General features: G+C 53.3%; 1 protein-coding gene across 1 annotated transcript; it reads left to right on the forward strand.

Annotated features, from left to right (window-relative positions):
* The first annotated feature begins 624 nt into the window (after positions 1 to 624).
* Positions 625 to 10,347, forward strand: LOC125089974 (ribonuclease P protein subunit p29). Its single transcript, XM_047712517.1, has 7 exons — positions 625 to 852; positions 3,096 to 3,148; positions 4,743 to 4,966; positions 5,640 to 5,717; positions 5,883 to 5,944; positions 7,545 to 7,646; positions 8,608 to 10,347. The coding sequence occupies exons 1-7, from the start codon at positions 846 to 848 to the stop codon at positions 8,742 to 8,744; spliced, it is 663 nt and encodes a 220-aa protein (XP_047568473.1). The 5' UTR covers positions 625 to 845; the 3' UTR covers positions 8,745 to 10,347.
* The last annotated feature ends 11,510 nt before the right edge of the window (positions 10,348 to 21,857 follow it).

Genomic DNA, 21,857 nt, shown 5'->3' on the forward strand with positions numbered 1-21,857 from the left:
CAGAAATGAAGGCTGCACAGTGCTGCACACCAGGTCACTTCGGAGACGTCTGCACTGGCCTCCCAGCCGCAATTCTTGACCCTTCCCCAGAACAATGGGCATCAGATCCTTGCCTTTTGACTTCCTGACAGAAACTAACATTCTGGGTCTCAAGAAAACGTTCAGACTATCAAGCCCAACCCACTCACAGTGATGGGAAAAGGGACGCTGGAGATGGGAAGCGAGGTCACACAGCTAGTTTAGCAGCAGGACAAAACTAGAGCCTAGGCCGTCCATCCCAACTTCAGTGGCTCGGCTACTCTGTAGAGACGGCTGATGAGCGACCCCATGGACCTCATTCCCACCATCCTTGTCCCATTTCCGTACTTCCCTGATACCCAAAGTCCCCGGAGTCCTCTTCGGGTCGGCTGGACCGGCTCTACTCCAGCTCTTCACAAGCAGTCCACACGCCCTAACCACAACTGGAGGTTTCTGGCCTTCCCCCGCCTACAGTACACGGGAGCTGAGAAAGTCCCACGAAGCAGAGACACCATGAAGACTAGCCGTACCCATGACGTAGCGAAGCCGCCCCCGACGCAGGCGCCACCGTAGGTCGGCGCGCGTCAGTGACGTCATAGACGACGCCACCTGCGAGCCCGCGCGCATGCGACTCCAGGTGAGAGTTGCAGCGTCTCAGTCTGGCGACTTAGCGTGGCGAGCGAGCTCGGGCACAATACCTCCCTCCAGCCCAAACTTTAACGAGAGAAGTTTTGATGGCCGAGGGCTGCTGAGAAAAGTGAAGAGAGGTAAAGAGTGAGGGTCGCCCTCTGGGAACGTCATCGGAACGCACCGGAAGCGGCCCGAGGATGACGAGTAAGCGAGGTTGATGGCCTGTGAGCAGGGGAGGGGTGGGATGTAAAGGGTCGGGAACTTGGTGCTGGTAGGTGGACCGGTTCCCAGCGGAGACCGACTAAAACTGCTAGGGGAATTGTCCCGCCTTACATAAGGGAAACCGAGGCCCGGGGTCCCTGTTGGCCTGGCGCAGTCTCTGCGCTGAAGATTGATGTCAGAGCTGGTGGCAGGTCCCCCTGGGGCCCGCTCAGTGTGCTAGAGGAGGGCCGAGGGCCTTGGGCCGACTTGGCCACTGCCTGCCACCTGCTGACAGTGGTAAAGGCCCGGATCCTCTCTACGACCTGGTTTCCCCTTCTGTGAGGTGCTGATGGTGGTTCCTGCCCCGCCGGCTGTTCTGTGAACGACCTTTGTCTGGTGGAAAGCTCTGGGAGCCTGCTGAGGAATGGTATTCCTCCCAAGACTTTGGGAGTTGAGCGGAGAAGAGCTCTGCCTAGGGAGGGAGCAAGCGCCCAGGGCAGTTATAAGCAGGGGAGTGTAGACACCGTTAAAATTGGTCTTTGGACCAGTATGTTCATTTCCACCTCTGCCACTTCCTCTCTCTCTAATCAAGTTATGGGTCTCAGCAAATCTGAACTTCAGTTTTCTCATGTGCATTATAGGAATAAAGATTGTTCAGAAAATATAATGAGATAAAATGTGTAGCTCTTAGCCAGGTGCATGTCAAGTAATGAGTGCTCAGTAACTGTTAGATGTGTATTGTTCCAGAAAAGACTTCCAAGTCTAATTGGAGCACCCGTGACAGGTGAAGCAAAGTCATTCCTGGGGTTGCTCTTTAGAAACAGATTTTAATGCTACTCTTGCATTTGAAGAAGAACCAGACTCTGTATATAAAATAATAATATGATATGATATGTATATAATATACTGTGTATATTATATAATATAAACACTTTGGTTTGCTTGTTCAGAGGTACTCAAGGAAGCACAAGCGAGCTGGGATGGAATTTACAGAGTGTCATGTGAACCAAATTTTCTAGTCTTTTGACCCTTAAACCAGGCCTTTGTCTTAAACTAACTACATTTACACCCGTACTCTATCCCCAGAACCATGTTTTTCTTCTTTACACACATGAAGTAAGAAACAGACGTGTGGAGTTTTTAGAGGTCGAAAGCACATTGATCTATATATATTTTGAGCTTGAAGAAAGACCTACTGTGTTTTATCAGTGTAGGACACCATCTATTGTATGATACACCCCAATTTCATAGATATTGAAATGTGAAAAGTCTTTTTTTTAAACATCTTACAGCCAACAAAATGTAATATTTGCAACCATCTGCGTCCTGGGAAGCTCTGTGATATAACGTTAATATGAGTTACTCAGAATTAAAGAGCGACTGTTCAAGGCCCTAACCTGCAGTAGATTAAACCAGTCGGCTCCTCTTGTGGTCTACTGACCTGCAGGAGCATCTGAAACTTGTTAAGAGATGCAAGGTCTGGGGGTGCCTGGGTAGCTCAGCAGGTTAACCCTCTGCCTTCGGCTTAGGTCATGGTCCCAGGTTCCTGGGATGGAGCCCTGCATCAGACGCCCTGCTCAGTGGGGAGTCTCCTTCTCAGAAGCCCTACTCTGTGGGGGGGGGGGGGGTCTGCTTCTCTTTCTCTCTCTGACCCTCACCTTTGCTTGTGTAGGCTTTCTCTTCTCTTTCTCTCAAGTGAATGAATTTTTTAAAAAGTCTTAAGAAAAAGAAAGAGATGCCGGATCTGGGAGTAGGACCCAAGTATCTACATATAATAAGAACCTAGAGTTTCCTACATAAATTAATATTTGAGAAGCATTGTTTTATATTTCTTTCTTTCTAAAGATTTATTTATTTAATTGAGAGAGAGAGAGCACTCACAGGGGTGGGGAAGAAGGAGAGAGAGATTCTCAAGCAGATGCGCCTGGAATGCAGAACCAGACACAGGGCTCAATCCCAGGACCCTGAGATCATGACTTGAGTTGAAATAAAGGGTTGGACACTCAACTAACTAAGCCAGGCATCCTGAGAAACACTGTTTGAAAGCACATTCTTGGAACTTAGGGTGGGTGACGAGGGTAGAATAAGAGGCATCCAGGAAAGCTTAGAAGTCTGTGCTCTCTGTAGCATTCCTGTCTTCTACTACCTCTAAATAACCATAGTTAGTTTCATAGTTAGAAAAGTCATGAGTCTGATAGTCATGCCCAACCTGAACTGGTCATTTCTTGTTTGTTTGAATTCCCCAGGTGTGATCTACCATGCCTTTTCTCAGAAAGAGGCCAAAGAGCTCGATGTTCAGGTACAGTGCATGGCAGGAAGTCTGGGAGCAGCAGAGGTGATGACACGGATGGCTTGATCCCCTACCACTGCTTTAGATGTCCTTCCCAGGTCTTACTCCTCATCCTTCCAGTAGATGTGTTGGGCTCCATTGAGATCTGTTGTTCTGATGGCCTGTTTCCAGATGCTGCCCTCTTTTTCCCTTGTTTGGTTAACTGGGACCTCTTGATCCTGTGTCCTCTCCCACTGTGTAGGGGACACTGGCTATGCCCACCTGAAACCTGCCCTGGTGAGCACTGTCATTTGGCTTTGTCACTGCGCCCCCTTCGCTCTTGAAGAGGGCAGGTGATCACATTTCCTAAGTGGAATTTCCGGATTATATCTGGATGCTGCCAACATGCTTTGTCAGTTTGGCAGACGCTCCACTGGGGACTCCTAATGAGGGAGTTATCAGGAAATCAAGATTTTGAAAGACTGATATACTTTTATTTGGTTTCTTCATGAAGAGGGCCACTTAGGTATTTTTAAAAAGTAAGTAATTGCCCTGTCACGGTAATAATATTGATGATAATGAATCTTTAGTTAGTATCTAAGGTGCAAAGTCGAAGCTGACTGCCCTCCTGACTGGGAGCTGCCTTGAAGGTCGAGTGTATCACATCATCCCTTTGCCAGCCCCGCTTCTCCATAAGGGAGAGCGTGATTATTGACACATTAGCTTCCCAGGGTTTACAGCCTGCTTAGCGCAGCAGGGGGTCAGGAAATCCCCAGCCAAGAGGCAGGACCTGCATAGACAGTGCTGCCTGGGCTGTGGCCAGCCTAGGACACAGGCAGCCCGAATGAGGAGTAGACCAGTGGAACTCCCCACGTGGGAGGCAGTGACATTTGGGGTTCTCTCAAGAATTTCACAGTATTAGGACAGTTCTTTTGCCCACACGTCCTAGGAGTCTGTGCTGAGTCACGGTCAAGTGCTCTTGTGCTCTTGGGAGAGAGTGAGCCCAGGAGGCTGAGATGCACTGGTACTTCCTTTCCCCAAGCGCTGCGGGAACAGACTTAGCGAGTAGCCACGACACATCCATGGGGTCAAACCCAAGTAAAGGGGATTGCCACATGGGCACCGTGTCAGATCGCTGTCCCCCCCCCCCAAGCGTAGCCCACCCTGGGGCATCAGGTGGTACTGTTTCGCCAAGTGTTCGGATAATTCCTTCGAGGACATAGCTTGCCTTCATCTGCTCGTGACTGAATAAATATTGTTGGCATATGTTTCTCGAGCTTTCTACCCTGCCAAGGATCAGAGAAGCCTGTTCTTCCTAATGTGAAGGGTTTGGGGCTTTTTTCTTTGTAATCCCTTCACAATAACCTCAGAGACATATAGTAGGAAGTTGAATTTTGATGTGGTTGTTTTGTGCAAATTGGTGTCCGAATTGGTATTTGAGGGTGCCTTTCACATTGGGACGGCTGTGGGGAGCTCACCTTCAGCAGACGAGAGGCTGTATGGGGCTCAGTCGGGAGGCAGATGGGTCAGGGAAGGCATCCCAACTGCGGTGTCTAGGAGGGCCTGGGGTCTGGGGCTGCCCCCACCAGAACAGTCGTCGCCGTGCCGCCCTGTCCCCATGCAGCTTCCGGGAGCCCAGCAGGCGGAGGCCTTCGTGAGGGCCTTCCTGAAGCGCAGCACGCCCCACATGAGCCAGCAAGCCCGCGAGGACCAGCTGCAACGCAAGGCTGTGGTCCTGGAGTACGCCACTCGCCGGAAGCGCAAGGAGAAGAGAAAGAAATCCAAGGGCCTCTCTGCCAGGCAGAGGAGGGAGCTGCACCTCTTTGACATTAAGCCAGAGCAGCAGAGGTATGCCAGGGCTTTCCTGCCTTTCTCCCTGAGGCAGCTTCCTCCTCCTGGAGTGGGTGTGGCTTTGGGAGACCCAGTTCCCCTGAAGCTAAGGGCGCTTCTCCCACTGCCGCCACAAGGGGGCAGCCTCCCTTTCCCAACTCGGGCTGGGTTTGCACATGGCTTTCACAGCAAGGCACAGCCAGGCTCTTGCTGTTTGTCTGTCTGTGCCTTGCTGTGAAAGCCAAGTGCAAACCTTGCCTGAATTTCTCCTCAGGGAGCAATTGTGCAGCAAGACTTAAGTTTAGTTCGTGAAAAGCCGTCCAGATGAGCACCCCCAGGGCCCTGGGCTGGTGTGGCAGAGACTCGGGCGGTGCTGCCCTGGGAGCACCCGGCTGCTCCGCCATCTGTGCAGGGTGCCTCGAGGTCTGAGGGGTCTGCTGGAGCGCCAGCCATTCAGGCTGCAGGTAGCCAGCAGGAAGGATGGAGGGTCACCAGGAGGGTTCTAGCAGCGGAAACAGGTTCAGGAGGGGGACGAAGTTGTCTGTCGGGTTATCTGCTGTGGAACTAGGATCCGCACCCACTTCCCCATGACCCGGGTAGGGTTCCTTGGCATCAGGCTGCGCTCTGTGCCCTATTGATGTCACAATCCCAAGCTCAGGTCGCCTAACTCTTCTTTCTACCTTTGCCACAGATACAGTCTTTTTCTCCCTCTCCATGAACTCTGGAAGCAGTACATCCGGGACCTGTGCGGTGGTCTCAAGCCAGACACGTGAGTTGCATGTCTGCAGCCCTACCCTTTGGGGCAGAACCCAAGGCTTACGATGACTGTGAATTCAGCCTTCGGAGCCAGCCGGCTGCAGAAGTTCGTAGACCTGTGTGCCCCTTCAGAACTCTCGCTCATGGTCAACGCTGAGGCCTTCTGCTTACCTTCTAGGCAGCCGCACATGATTCAGACCAAGCTGTTGAAGGCAGATCTTCACGGGGCTCTCGTTTCAGGTACCTCGCCTACGAGCCCACAGAGCAGCGTGGCTCTGTGACACAGGGCTAGACACACTCTTGTCACGTGGATGTTTCCAGATCACCAGCGTTGAGGGTGGGAGAGGACTAGCTAGCTACCCGAGCCAGTTCTGGCCACTTTTTGGATGCACTCTAAATGGTTGGTGTGCCTTTCCACACAGGGACCCCTGCTGCTCTCCCAGGGGGCACAGCAGCTGCTGGCACGTGTCCCCAGCCCTGAGCGGAGAGTCCCTTTCATCCATTTCCCCACAGTTTTCAGTCTCAGCTACGGACTCCCAGCTCCCAGTGTCACTCCAGGGCAGATCTTCCCCTGAGCATCGTCATTCATCCAGCCGCCCTGCCCACAGCTGCCCCCCTGTCCAGCAGGCATCACAACCTGTCCATACCCAGAACAACTCCATCCTCCTCACATCAGCCCCTGCCGTGGTGTTCCCAGCTCCGTTCCCGGTACCAGTGTTTACCCTGGTTATTCACCCAAAACCTGGGCAGTAACACCTTTCTTCTTCCCTGATCCTCAGCACCGTCCATCAGCATATCCTACCACCCAAATCCAAGCCACCACCATCACCCCTGGATTCCGGTAGAAGCTGCCTCGCCCTCTCCCTGCTGACACATTGCTTCTCCCCAACCAGGCAGCCCGAGGGAAGGTTTTAGGCCAAAACTCGGGCCTCGTTTGTCTTCTGCTTCCTTACTGTGGTCTAAAAGGCCCCTCTGGCTCTCCCGAGCACCAGGTTCAACCACCTTGGCCTGCTTTCTGGTTCTCACACACCAGGCTTGGCCCCACCTCAGGCCTTTGCTGTAGTTCCTTCCCTCTGCCCAGAGTTCTGTGTGTCACAGACCGACTGCTTCTCAGTATTCAGGTCCCTACTCACACATCACTTCCCCCAAGGACCTACCATGACCAACAGTGAACCTTCCCCCCATGACCTTGTATATTTCTTCATAACGGTTACCACGATCAGAAAATGCAGTCGTCTGATGTGGCACACATTCCCTCCTACCTTTAGAACATCAACTCCTTGAGAGCAGAACCGAGAACAGTCTTATTCACCCTCGCGCCCAGCACTGACCTTGGACAGTGCCAGGCACATGGAAGGTGCTCAGTGACCTGTCTACAGGCCACACTGGGACATGGGTCAGGACAGCCGAAGGGCCGGCTGCCTGTGGTGGCAGTTCGCCTCAGTCACTGCTTCACCGCCTGTAGCAGGATCCCATTCTGGCCAGAGTTTGGTGGGTCATGGGAAGGATGTGATGCGCAGGTGTACCTTCAGATCCCATCGCTGAGACTTGGCCCCATCCCAGCAACCTGTGGATCTTGGTGGTCCTGGACACACGTGTGACCTCTTTGCTCCAGAGTCCTTCCCAAGACCCCCGTGGCTTCAGGCCCTCCAAAGGACATCTTGTCAGAACAGCCCAGAGGCTACAGAGCCATAGGCAAGGGATTGGGACCCCGGACTCTCATCCAGCTTGGTCCCTGTCCAGCTGAGGAGCCCCCCCACTCCCCACTGCCCCCACCTAGCTGGTTGTGGCTGCCCAGCACCCCCGAGGCTGAGGCCTTGAATGCCCTTTTCCTTTGCAGTCACAAAGTCCAAATGCCCGTCCTATGTGGGTGTTACAGGAATCCTCCTACAGGAAACAAAGCACGTTTTCAAAATCCTCACCAAAGAAGACCGCCTGAAAGGTACGGAACTGCCTCAGGGTGTGTGGCCTGTGGCCTCCCTGGCTTCGTCGGCCCTTTCCTTGTGGCTTCATTGGGGCCATTTGGCCTCTCAGGTCAGCACAGATTGCAGATCCTGCTGACAGTGCATCCCACACCTGCCACCTGCTGAGAGCGCCCTGCCCTCACGGCTCTCCCCAGGGCATCTGGAGCCCAGCTAGCAGCCGCAGCCAGATACGACTGGAGACAGGGCTGCTGGGCTGCGCTTCCAGATATGAGGGTCCGTTTCCATGATTGAGACCCTCCCCTGCCCCAACCTGCTGCCCTGCCCCAAGGAGTGGAGCTAAGCAGACCCTGAGGGGAGCCAGCTTAGTGCTTGTCCCTGGGCTTCCAGGATCTGGCCCTTTCCGGTAACCCTTTGGGTTCCAGGAAAGCAAGTTCAGCCTCCCCCGTGTGTGTGCCAGAGCTCCTTGTTCTGGCAGAGATGAGCATAAGCACCTGGGCTCTTGAGATTCTGAGATTGCAAAACCACAATGGGAGGTTTTTGTTCCTTTATTTTGGAGGTATTTTTGTGGTTTTTATTGTTGTTGTTGTTTTCTCTTTTCTTCCTTCTGTTTCCTTGTATGTTCTTGTCTCATTTTAAACCTCAGAAAGTGGTGTCTGGGTGCCCTCACTCATGGCATAAAGCCGTGAGTCAGTCTAAAAACCATGCTGGGAGACCCGTTTCTCGCACTTTTTCTGGGAGTTTGGCTTAGAGCCTTTGACCCTAAAAATTAGTGTTGAGTTATACTCAAATCTGAATACATCGGTCTTACGGCAGAAAAACGCCCTGTCGTCCTGTGCTGCTGAGCTTTGTGGACTCTCCGTTCCTTACGAGCTTACGTTCTAATGCAGACATTTTAGGAAGGTCTTGTGCTTCAGCGTGAGCTTAACCATCAGGATTTTTTTTTGCCTTGTCCTTTTTCTCCTGTTTTTTTTTTTCCAGTCATCCCCAAGCTAAACTGTGTGTTCGCAGTGGAAATCGATGGCTTCATTTCCTACATTTATGGAAGCAAATTCCAGCTTCGGTCAAGTGAACGATCTGCCAAGAAATTCAAAGCGAAGGGAACAGCTGACTTGTAGCTCTCTGCTGCGGAGACGGCTGTTTGGGACCCCCAGGACCGGGGACACCCGCGTGCCCACCTTTCAGCGGAGACACGGCTGGGCTGGTTCTGCTTCTAGATCACCCCCAGCCCATTAACACCGGAGTTAAGAACAGTTCATCACCTGGGAAGAAATGCGCCTTACTGAGCAAAGTGAGGGAACGGAGGGGTGTCTTTCTAGGTGATGACAGGTGAGCATTGCTCCCACTGAGGAAGTCGCCGCCTTCCCCGTGAAGTGGCTTGTTCTTCCGCCCATCCGAGTGTGCCACGCAGGGCACAGCCTGGTGCTATGGTTCCCTAATCCAGCTGCTCCTGCCCACCCCTCTGTAGGGAAATGGTGGCCAACGTGTAAATATACAAACGCTTCCAGAACCGTTGGTGCCACTTGGCTTGTGAAATGTTTTTCATGGCTCAGACTCAAGTTTCTCTGTGAATGGCTGTTTCATTAGTAGCCTTCTCTCCCCGCTTCCCCGAGGACACTTGACAAGAACACTCACCTGCCATGAAGCTGCCACTGTGCCCGCCTGTTTCCAGGATGCCCTGTTGTCCCCACAACCCACCTGGGGTCACTGGGTCCTGTGCCCTGAGGACTGTGCCCCTGAGGGCCCAGGCCAGGCAGGACACTGGCTCTCGGTGAGCATCCTAATGAGGCCGCACCAGCTGCTCCCCAGAACCAGGCTGAGACCTCCGGCGGTGGACCAAGGCTGGCCACGTCCCCACAGCTGTGGCACAGGGCCAGTTGTGGAGGGTGCTGAGGTAGCCTGCAGTCCGGGCTCCTACCTCCACTGCCCCAGTAGAGCTGTGGCCTTGGAGGTGTAAGCCCCTGGGACGGGGCAAGGTGCGGAATCCTGCTGACCCAGTCGTCCAGTCCTGACATGCTTGGGGGCCTCCATGTCACCAGCTGGCAAGTGGGGCCATGAGACCAGATGAGGGTTTCCTGAAGGGGGATCCTGGGACTTCCAGCACCTGCATTAGCGTCACCAGGACACCCGTTTGAAGCAGCCAGCTCCTGGGCTGCCGTCAGACTCCAGGGGCCTAGACGACTTCGTGGGTCTCTCAGACCCCAGCTGGCTCCTCCGGTCACTGAAGTGTGAGGATCGTGGATCCCAGATGGTGGTGCAAGTGTCTTCCAGCTCTGACATCTGGATTGTGATTTAAGATTTGGGACTTTCAGGATGGGGTTTTCTGGATGCTGGAAATGCTGGAAAAGATTGTCAGTGACAGATTTCTCAGGTTCTGAAGAGTAAACATGAACGTTCCCCCCAAAAGCCATAAATTATGGTAAAAAGCTGTCTTTCTGGACAATGGCTTCCATTTTAATTTAGTTCGCATTTCTTAGCTATAATGTCTAATTAAGACATCTGTTAAATGTCTATAATATTAATTTGATGGGGGGTTCTAATAGAACTGTATTGGAATTGTCCATTTAATTAACCTCGTGGGCCTTTAATGGATGTCTTAAATAGACATCATTAACAAGAGTGCTAGACAAATTAAAATTAGAGTCAATAACATTCTTGGTAATTTTTCCTGAGCTGTGAAGGACGAGTGTTGCTAAGTAGACAGACGCAAAGACAGGCTGCACAGAGGAGTGTGGGGGATGGTGTCCCCAGTAGGGCTCCAGCATGGATGAGGCTCCAGGTCGGGCTCAGCCATTCTGTGTCCTGGCCTCCCCTTCGTGCACCTCCTACACATGACCCTTGCTGGCCTGTCCGTCAGATGGAGCTCTGATGAGGAGAAGGTAGCGAGGGAGGAAGAGGGACCTAAATCCCGGTTCTCTGCATGGCTCGCATTGAGATGGAACAGACATGAGACAGGACCGACGAGGATGGGGCAGGATGGGCTGGGCTGGGGGGTGGAGTGCGGTAAGAGGGGAGGAAGTGGGGAGCCCACCCATTTTCCCCCACCACTCAGCAGTCTCCCTCGGGTGAACTACACTTCCAAAGCCAGGGCTGGGTTCCCCATCTGCACATCACAGGTGGCCTCTCAGGGCCGCTGACAGTTAACCACTGCCTCCCTCCTGAGGCACTTGTGTCCCCACACTCCCTGACAGTCCCCCCACCTCCTGGCCACTCCCTCTCTGTCCTTTCACGGATCCTCCTCCTCCTCCAAGCTTCTAAATGTTGGAACGCCCTGAACTCCGTCCTTGGACTCCTCACCTTTCCCCTCAGCTGGTCCCACCCACAACCCCCAACACGCCTGACTCAGAAGATCCTGTTGGCAGCCCTGCTTCTCCCCAACCCCACCGCCGAATCTGGAACTTTATCGTCGGCCTCCCCTAATTCCAGTGGGAGCTCCTTTGAGCTCACGGTGGCTCTGTTTTGATGGCTGATGTGTCCCCAGTGATCTAGAAGCACTCGCTGACCTGGAATGGGTGCTCAGTGAACATTCGCCGGGGGAATGGAAACCACGGCTGGTTGACCAAACCCCTGGGAGTGTGATGGGCTCCTGACCTGAAGAGGCTGGGCAAGAATCAAGGACTCTCCCCGACAAGGGCGCTCCCCCTCTACCCCCATCTCGGTGAACGGCCGCTCCCTCTCCATTTAGGTCAGAAACGCAGGAGGCCTCCTACCCCCTGCCTGGTGTTGGCGCCTGCCCCCATCCGATCTCATGAATTGCTGGTGGCTCTCCCTCGTCTTCCCTGCGCCTGCTGCTCTCAGCCACCCTCTCACCACCCCTCGAGGCCTCCCTGCCTCCACATGTGGCCCGAACACAGCTCAGGTGACCGTTGTGAAGCAGGACTCAGATCATGTCACTCTTCTGCTCAAAACCTACAAGTGACTTCCCAGTACCCTTAGAATTAAACCCGGTGTCTGACCAGGGTCAGCAAGGGCCCCCCAGGACCTAAGCCCAGCCTGCCTCTCCCAGCTCCCCAGTGTCCTGTCCCCGTGCCTTCACCACAGCTCTGTCCCACTCAGACCACTCGCACCTTCCCGGGACCTGTGAGCACAAGGCAGCCCCCTCCTCTGCACTCAGCTCTCCACTGCTGGCCAGTCTCCCTCTCAGCGGTCTCCCAGCGGTCCCTTAGCATGTGACCTCATTTCACACTGGACACAGCGCTTGTCAATAACCTTCCCTGCTGGGTCATTGTCATTTTCTTCCAGCAGAACGTACGCATCATGAACTCCAAGACTTGGCCTGGCTCGACCACCCCTGCAACCTTTGTACCTCAGCACCCTCCAGAGCACTGACCTCCACATAATAAGTGCTCCGTTAAATACTTATAGTCTGACAGCGAGCCGAGGGTGTGGCCCTGATGGTGGCTAAGGGTGGCCATACCCAGCCACAGTGACCTCCATCTGGCCCCGACAGACGCCTCCCCTCACTGCCTTTCCATAGCAGAGCAGCACCGTGTCCTGTGACCCCCCAGGCCATCCCAGCCTTTCAGGCAGGCAGGGGCCCCAGACAGCAGCAGTGCTGGACACCGTGGGGGTCCTTCCTGCGTCCCTGCCAGGTGAGAGCTTACACACTGCGGGCAGCTGTGGCCTGCAGCAGGCGTGGCAAACCCCCTCTGTCATCTCCAGTTTCACCCACAGGACCAAGGGTGCAGGGGGAGGCAGGCGGGGCTGGTGCTGGGCAACCCAGCCTGGTGACCCTGAGCTCAATCAGGAGCCTGGCACTCAGGAAACCCGAGTTCAAGGTCAAATTAGTCTTGACTTTAATTTTCAACCACAAGGGACATGGCTGAGTGTGGTGTTTATGGTAGATTCATTGAATCTGCAGGAATTAAACTGCAGCTCCTGTCAGGAGGGAGGGAGGGAGCTGCGGGTGCCTGCCCCTCTGTTCCGGGGACATCTGCCTTGTGGTGGCTGAGAGGGAAAAGCACCCCTAGTTGCTCTTCGTCTCCCCGGAAGGGGTGTGAGCGGAACGCGGTTCCTAGTTACACCGCCGCTAACCTGTGGTGTGCTGCCCCTGGCTGGGGGCTGGGAGCACGAGCACCTCACTGGCGGATAGCTCAGGCTGTAGTTTAGCGTTCGTGACCTTGCTGTGTGTGTTACACTTGGATTAAAACTGTGCTTGTCAATGACCCGCTGAGTCCGCGGTGTGGCTGCTTCCTCAGCATCCGAAAGGGAAGCGTCTCCCTGTCCTGGCGTCTTGCTCCCAATGGCCGTGCCTGTTACCCTCATGGCTCTTGCCTGAGAATCAGGGGTTTCAAGCAGGGAAACACAAAGTGCTCACGGGGGCGTTATACCCCGAAATTCACCCTCTTAACATCTCCCACCTCTCTCCCGGGGACCTCCAGGGACTATAACATCAGCAATCCCGTCACAAAGAAGTGGTTGCCACAGACCTGGTCCGCACGAGACTCTCAATGAGTGCTGGTAACAGCGGCCATGAGGGGGCTGGGCTGGGCTGGGGAGGGACACAGTGCCCATGGCAGGGGGACCTGGAGGGACTGGCGGGTCTGGAGGTAGAGCAGGCTTCCCTTGGGAACTGACTTTAAGATGAGGCCAGAGAGCTGAGTGGGCTTCAGGCAGGAAAGGGACCCCCTGCAGAGGAACCTGAGGTGGGAAGTAGGGCCTGGAGGGGACAGCAGGGACTGGCAGCTAGTGCCTGGAACACTGGGCAGGGTGACAGAAGCCAGGGCAGGAAGGGGCCAGAGTGAGGGCTGGAGACCAGCAAGGAGGCTGACGGTTCTGAGGGTCATATGTGGCCTGACCCACGGTGTCAGCTTCAGGGATACACAGAAACAGGTTTGAGGGGTGCACATACCACCCCAAGAATAAGATCTTAGGTTCACATGCGTCCCCCCAAGTCTGCATCTGACCCTCCACTCACAGCCACATGGCCTGTGAGGTTGGAGTCCAGCTGGGTGAGCAGAGGTCGGCCCTAGCCTGCCAGGCTGATAAACAGAGGGGGTGAGAGCAAGGCCCGCAGGGCTGGGAAGGTAGGGGAAGCCACTGAGATCTTCTCAGAGAAACGAAGAGGGGACAGGTGGGCAGATCGGCAGGTGGAGGAGGAAGAAGGAGCCCTGGGTCCAGGGTCAGAAATGAGGAAGATGGCAGAGCTGGGCCAGGGATGGGGAGTGGTGTGGGCACATCCCTAGGATGTCCTTACCTGTCTTGGCTCTATGACCTTAGGCAAGCCACCTCCTGGTGCCTCAGTGTCCTCATCTGTTAAATTTAAGTCTCCTGAATAAAGCACAAGGACAAGGTTTACTGCGTGGTCTCACCTGAAAACTAATTTCATCTTCCAAACACACCGGACCTGTCGCTTGTCAAAGCTGTCCCCTCCAAGCCCACACTCTTGGTGGAGCCTTGGAATATCCCCCAAGAAGTCAGCCCTACTGGCCTCTGTGCTGGCCAAGGACACTGAGATCACCCGTTCCAGGATCACCCAACCATGGTGTGGCTAGGCCCCCTCCCCAAATCAGAACCCACGACGGCTCCCTTTCCCCTGAATTTCAAGCCCCGCTGTCTGCCAGGGTGAGGACAGGTCTCTGGTTTGCAAGACAGGACCCCTGCCAGCTGCTGGCTCCTGGCGGTGCTTGTGGAATTTAAAGACCGCAATAACTATTGAACATCCTATTACGTGGCTGCCTAATTAATGCAAATGAGAGTTACCGTTCACTCACAGAGGCTGATGCTTCTCCGAGGAGGCCCTGCCAGCCTCCCGGGCCCCATTCCAGGGCCATTTATGGGGGCAGCCCCATTCTGGCTTGGTTGAGTTACCAGTAAGTCATGGCCCTAAATAATGAAGACAGAGTGCTCATGGATCCCCAGAAGTCAGGCAGCTCTGGCTCCAGTCCCCGAACCAGAGGCACTCCCTCCCAGCTTCTGTCCTCAGACCCAAAGGCTCAGCTGTGTCCTGAAGCCCAAGGGGCAGAGACTCTTGGCCCTCTGGCAAGCAGACCAAGGAGCCTGTCCCCCGGTCTCTGCACGGAATGTAGTCCTCTGAGGCCTGTAGGGCCGGGCCCTATCCCTCCAGACTGCCCCCTGCCCCCATCCTGAAGCTGCAGGCCAGGTTTGCTGGGACCAGTCAGGTTTAGCACAGTCCCAGGCAAACCGGAGCCATTGGTCATCCTACTCCAGCCCTGCTAGGATGCTCTCACTGGTTCAATATCCAGGTCCTTTTAGCTCCTACGGGGACAAGGATCACACTGAAGGCCACCTTCTCTGAGAGGCCTTCCCACGCAGCCTATCTTAGTCAGTCCCCTCCCTGCTGCTCACCCCTGGCCACATAGTAGAACTGCGTAGCCAGTTTTTCAAATAGTACCAAAGCTCAGAGCTCATCCCCTAAAATTACACCAGAATCCCTGGATGTGGGACCCAGGTATCTGTAGGTTTTTAATCAGTGGTAGAAAAATCTGAGTTCAAATCCCAGCTCAGACACTGCATGGTCCTGGGCAAGTCATTCGGCCTCTGGGAGTCCGGGCTTCCTTGTTGAAAATAGGAATATCTATACCATGTAGAAAGAAGCCAAGAGGGCCAGGCACAGAGTAAGTCTCATTAGGATATGCTCTGTCCTGGCTCTTTCTGTTGCTGAATGGTTGGTTCCTGAGCTCCAAGAGCCAGCCTGAGAGCTTGGGCTTTGCCAACCGTGGTGCCATGCAATGGCAGACACATGGCCCCAGTCTTTGAAGCTGGGCAGGGACCTCTCAGCCCAGAGCCCAGATAACAGGTACCTACATGTGTCATACCCCTTTGTACTACACAGTAAACACACAGCTGTCTCCCCACCAGGAGTCTGAGAAATCCACCCCGAGTCCTGGGCTCAGCATGAAGGCAGGCTCAACGTCAGCGTTTAGAGAGTGAGCAAGTGAATCAGCGAGCGTGCCCACGGCTGGTGCGGTCATTTCGGGGCCACCTCTGTGGCAGGACTGTGCTTCTCAGAGGTGTCTCTAGACTCCCCTACCCATTGGTCCATCCACAGGCTGGAGCCCTTCCCAGCATGCCTTGCAGAGGGTGCATGGGGCTGTTTCCTAAAAGTCATTTCCAAACAACCCGAATGAGGCTTGCAATCAATATAGCCTGTGGTGATCAGTGCTCTCTCTCTCTCTTCACGAAGTAGAAGAGCCTGTAGGATAAAGTACTAAAGCGAATCACACATACATCTGGTCGTGTTATTGCCTCATGTTTTCTTTCAAGCTTTCTGTAGAAATGGGCCTCTCTGGACACAAGGAGTACCAGATTGGGTCAAAGCTAGGGAGCTCTACACCAGCACCTGGCAGAAGAGATGATGATGGGTGGTTGCATAAGGAAACGGTGCAGGGAGGAGGGAAGGGGCTGTCCAAGGTGTCACGGATCGTCAGGCACAGAGCTGGACGCCAGCCTGGGCTTCTTCCTCCATTACCCACTCCTGATTTGTAACCCCCTCTGCAGAAGCCCATGATCTTCTACGGCTCAGGAGCACTGTGGTGCATATTTCTTCTCCAGTATGGTCCCATGAAATCAGAGCTGTCCCAGAGCTGTCACACCAAGAGACACTGATTTTGTCTATGGCCATTAAGTGCATCCATTGGGGCTACTTTGGTTGCAAGTAACATAAATCCCAGTGTAAACTAGTGAAGGGGGCACTTATTGGCCCCCTATAATTGAAAAGTCAGAGTAGAACTGCCTTCAGGAATGGCTTGATCTAGAGGATGAACGTCTTTCGTACTTCTTCTCTCTGGCTGTATCTTTGCTCTGTGCTGCCTCCTTGCTCAGACAGGCTCTCCCTTCACAGCAGCAAGGTGCGTGTTCAACGCTCACACTCTCAGTCTAGCTGAAGTCTAGCTGGAAGGAAGGACATGTTTCTTACTGGTACCCTTCCTCCCCTCCTAGAATTCCTTCACCCTCATTTGACCATCTGGTCAGACTCTGGCTCAGACATCCAAGGAGCAGATTGGCCAGCCCTGGATCACATGCTCCTGCCCTGACAACATGTGGATTAACTGTGGGAAAGAGATTGCTCCTCCAAAGGCACAGAGGTGCTATCTTTAAAAGAAGGGAGGATGGATAATGCTGGCGGTAATAATAGTAATACACGTCCACTGCACTGAGCTCTCAAAGGAGGGAACAGGTGCCATGTAGCAGAGGGTTCGTGGGATGGACTGATGTCAACTCACCCGAGCTGGATCCACACTTCCTAGCACTCTCTCCCAAGCCCTGTTCCCAGTTAGCCTGGGTGGGCCCTTAGGGAACCTTGGCCTGATTTGGAACCCAGAAGTGTGCCAGCAGTGGGTCCTTCTCAGGGTCCTGGAGGTCGGTGCAGGGTTCCAGGTGCTGATGCTGCTCACATTCAGTAGATTTGCAGGGTCATTGGACAGATGAGGACAGCACCCTGCCCCACAACACCTCCAGCTGCGGCTGTGACCTCCTTCAGCTTCTCTAGCCCTGGGCCATGAAGAAGGGTGCCAGCCCCTCCTGGAGGGTAAAATGGGAGGCTGGGAGCCCAGGAGGGGCTGATGCGGAGCCAGCCTCTCGGGTCCCGACTGTCCTTGTGTCCTCCACCTCCCATCCATCCTTCCCTCCCTATCTCCTGCCCCTCAGGCTGTGGGTTCCAGGCCCTGGCAGAGAAGCAGACACTGCGTGTATGCTGTCTAACCAGCTCCCACAATGGGGTAAGGTCAAATCTCTATAACGAATCCTTCAGGACACAAAATCTCCTAGTGGCGCTGCTCGTCTGACGGAAGCCTGATGGAAACAGTCCCTGAGCTGCCTGCTCTGAAACGTCATGGTGATCACAGTCATGACACATGGACCGATGCAGGAGCGGCCTTGCTCCCCCTGCTGTCGGGACTCCCAGGGTCACCCCAGGTGCCGTCAGGGGGTTGACGTCAGTCAGGCTCCCATGTGCATTTTGAAAGTACCTTTCACCCTATCGAGGCCTGGAGTAGAGTCACCCCACTTGGGACTCAGATCATGTGGGCTAAGGCCATCTTCCCCACAGCTCTCTCTCTGGCTTCTTCCGACAATACCCTCACCATGTGTATCTCACTAGTGACAGGTGCACTCACAGGCTGCCGGGGCCTCCGTGTTGCCTGGCCAGCCTCCGTGCTCCATCCCAACAACTGCTCTGGGCCCAGCACGGTCATCCTGCTCGTCTGGCAGGACACTGGTATAGAGAGGGGTATGGGGCCCTGTGCCAGACCATGAGAGCAGTTGTTGTGATTGTCTGTGCTATCTGCCCAGTGTTTCCAGTTCTCCCCACTTTGGGCAGTGAAATATTTATTTCCTGGTCTCCTTGTGGTCAGGTGAGGCCATAAAACTAACCCAAGTCAATGAGTCATAAGTGGGAGCCATGTGTGTCATTCTAAGCCAGAGTGTTTGACTGTGAGTACAAGACCCTCCAACCTTCTTCCCTTGGGCACAACCACCAACAGCGTTCGAGACGGCAGCCGATGCCTCAGCCTGGGTTCCTGAGAAGGTTTGGAAACAGAGCCCCTTACTGACCTGCTGTGGCCTGTAGCGTCAAAGAAAAGTAAACCTTTGATGTTTAAAGTCACTGAGATGTTGAGATTTTCTTGTTACAGCTGTGTAACCTCGTTTATCCTGTTACAAAGTTTTACTGGTGGTAAGGGAGCAGTTTGTTCATAGGAATGAAGCATAGAGAGACAGCCAGTCAATCCCTTTTCCTCCTCTAGATGGTGCTGGACAGGGGAGGGAAGCCTGGAAATCAGCTGCCACTTTGAGACCAGGCCAGTCTGAGGGAAAGCTCGCACCCTGGGGACCCCGGGCAGAGGAACGGAGAGAACCAGGTTCCTGGACAATAGGGCCAAACTCCTGAGTCAACAACCCAGCAGACTCTTCTACTTCTTGGCTTCCTGGGATGTGAAATAAAACTCCTTCTTGTCTAAGCCAACGTGGGTTCGAGTTTCTGCTACTTGTAGCTGAAAACATCTTAACTTATCAATGTAATGGACATATTTCTTCCTCAGGCAACTCCTGGAGGGTTTTAAACCAACTTTGCCATGAGCAACCTACACCCCAGAGACACAAACACATTCTGTCCTCCCAGTCAGAAAGTGAAGCAGGATTGAATTATGTACGGTTCACCCTTGGTCAACATGGGTTTGAACTGCATGGGTCCACTTAAATGTGGTTTTCCCCCCATAAATATGGAATGGTACTGTAAATGTATTTTCTCTTCCTTGCCTCTTCATAATAACATTTTCTCTTCCCCCGCTTCCTTCATATGGGGATATGATATACTATACATATAACATACAATGTGTGCTACTCAACTGTTTATGTTATGTAAGAATTCTGGTCAGCAGGAGACTATTAGTAGCTAAGTCTGAAGGAATCAAAATTATACACAAATTTTCAGGTGCACAGGTAGATGGAGCCCCTAGTCCCCACATCTCAAGGGTCAACTGCATTTGCCAGTTGAAGTGCAGAAACCAAACTCAAAATTGGCTTATGAAGAAATGGTGGGGGGCGTAGATAATGGTTCCTGCAACTGGAAAGGTGGGGCAATTGTAACTTCAGATTCCTGGGATGGTTTCAGGGACCCAAAGATGTTGTCAGGAATCTGCCTTTCTCCTCCTCGGTTATATTTTCTTCCATTTCTACTTACTCTCACTCAGCATCCTGCCAACGGATGGTGGGAAGTATCTGGTTCCCGTGTGAGCAGCCTGAACTTCCCAGTGCAAGGATATGTATTCCCACTTGCAAGCCAAGGGCCTGTGTTGGGTTCTCGTTGGCCTAGACTGGATCGTGTGTACGTCCCCAAACCACCATTAATTGAAGTGCCAGAAGAGAACAGCCTTCAGGAATGGCTTGATCCAGAGGATGAACCACCTTCAGGACCGCTTCTCTCTTGCTGTATCTTTGCTCTATGCTGCTAGAGAATGTGGTGCTCTGGTCGGCCAGACTCATGTCTATCTCTGGGCTGACACTTCCCTGATCTGTCTTCCCTGAATCAAAGGACCGGAGAGAGAGAAAGGTGGAGTTCTCCAAAGACAATAGGAATTTCTGCCAGAAAGGAGAAAGGTTCCCAGGCTGACAGAAGTAGTAGATAAAGATGTGTAAGCATAGGCAGTCCTGGGGTGCCTGGTTTCAACAAGGAGGCTAGGCTTGGGGATGACAATATGACTGTTGTGTCAAGTCCTTGCCAATCCCACAGGCAGGGCGTGGGGAGGGGCGGTTACAACCAGGAGGAGGATCAGCCGGGGCAGGGATTTGGACCCCAGAAGACTGGCTTGGAGTCCCTGCTTTCTCCACCAACCCCCAGAAATCCCACAGGGTATTGTAGGCCACCTGAGGCTTCCCAGAGAAGGAAACTAAGCGATCACTTTGGTGACCCTCCAGCGGCCCGCCTTTGCTGATGGTCACTCTGTGGGGTCTCCCCTGTCTTGGGTCCCTGGGGTGCCCCCTGTGATCAGCAGGCAGGTCTTCCCTTCTGAGGCCTCAGATTCTTGCAGACTTTCTTCTCAGGCATGTTTTTCTGCAGATGAATGAACCTGACGTTTCCCAGAAAGGCTCCCCCTTTCTGAAGTGGCTTAAGATCTCTGCTCCTGATTGCAATCTTCCCAGAGCTGATTTTGGCCACTTGGCTCTTATTTCTGAAGTGTTGATGGACGTGGGAGGAGAGGAGAGTGAGAAGGGACACATTCAGGGCTCCGCTCTCCTATAGAAACCGTGATTCCAGGAGTTCGGCTCTCAGAATTGCAATAGGCAAAAGAACTCTGTTTTCTTTTCAGTTCTAAGCACAATTGATCCCTGGTTTGAAGCCGATATGAGGCACCCTCATTCTGCATAAATCCTGACTTGTTAGGTAAAGATCAGCCCCTGTTTCTTGGCAATTTTGGTTTATCATAGGGACAAAATTCTTCTAGAAGTCTCATCCCTAATTTTTGAAATGAAAGTCTATGGGAAATGTGAATTGAGTTGGAGAGGTTTCTCTATACGTAATTTTTAAGAAGTCATCTGCACATGCTCACAGGTGTACGAACACTTAGGAAGCACTTGCCAGGCACTATTTTGAGCGTTTTGCACATATTAACTCCTTTCATCCTCGCAACAACCTGGTAAGGTCAATGCTATCATTATCCCCATTTAACAGATAAGAAAATTGAGGCCCAGAGAGGTTGTCACTTGCCCAAGGGGAGTTGAGATTTGAACCCCTGCAGCTTGGCCCCAGATTATGTGGCACAGGGACATTTGGGCCTCTACAAACACACACTGACACCCACCCACACACATGCACACCTGCCCCAGCACTCCTACAAGCATGAGTGCACACAGCCCTGTTTGCTGGCCTTCCCCGAGGCTGTGCACCCTGGTGCTTCCTGGTACAAAGAAGTAAGAGAATACCTCCCTTCTCGCAGCCTCTCCGGGGAAGCTAGGACTCTCGTCTTCTGTTTAAAACCAAAACTCCTCTGAAACGGTCTTCCTCATCTCCTCTGAGTGGGAGGGAACCCCAGCTTCTCTGGTACCTCTGTCATTCTGGATCCCTCTATGACCTTGGAACGCAAGTGGGATCTGTCCCTCCTGTCCCGGGGAGGGACCCGAGACCAGAGCCACCTCAAGTGTGGTGGGCAGGTCCTCCTGGGGTACGGATCACACCTCTGGAGGGCCCAAAGCAGGGGCCGGGCCACACTACTGGCTTCTCCAACAGCCCAAGACAAGCAGATTAAGGCCCAATTAGCTGGTGGCATTTTGGAGGGTCTGGCATAGTCCAGAGCAATAATACCAACACCCTGAGGTCAGGGGCTGAGGGATGGTATCACATAGTCACCCCAGGTGTCCCACCCACGGGCCTGCCTCCTTGCTCTTTGCTCTCTAAGACCCCGGAGGCCCAGCGTCCCAGGAAGGCTTTTCATTTAATGGTTTAATGTCAAGCCTGAGTGAGAGCCAAGGCGGCCAACTCAGCAGCCAGAGCTGTAAATCTCAGCTTCCTCTCCCAACTCCCGGGCTTCTCCCTCATCCTTTGTGTGGCTGGCGGTTTTATGGGAAGACAAAAAATAAAAAAATAATAAAAAACAGAAAAATAAATTACTCAGGAATTTGTTTTTAATTAAGCAATAAGGCTCGATGGGGCCTGGCTGCTGCCTTATAAAGCCGCTCCTGGGGTGTGGGGAGGCATTTGGTCCAGATGAGTGCCTCAAATCAGCCCAGAATGTGATTAGATGATTACTCCCCGGAGTTCCCACAAGAAGATCTTCCCC

The sequence above is a fragment of the Lutra lutra genome, chromosome 17 (genome assembly GCF_902655055.1).
Source record: "Lutra lutra chromosome 17, mLutLut1.2, whole genome shotgun sequence".
Classification (NCBI taxonomy): domain Eukaryota; kingdom Metazoa; phylum Chordata; class Mammalia; order Carnivora; family Mustelidae; genus Lutra; species Lutra lutra.

Bases quoted from the DNA above. Each gene is read 5' to 3' on its own strand.
- LOC125089974 (XM_047712517.1), top strand. The intron at 4,967-5,639 runs GTATGCCAGGGC...CCTTTGCCACAG, and splicing joins ATTAAGCCAGAGCAGCAGAG to ATACAGTCTTTTTCTCCCTC. The intron at 7,647-8,607 runs GTACGGAACTGC...TTTTTTTTCCAG, and splicing joins CAAAGAAGACCGCCTGAAAG to TCATCCCCAAGCTAAACTGT.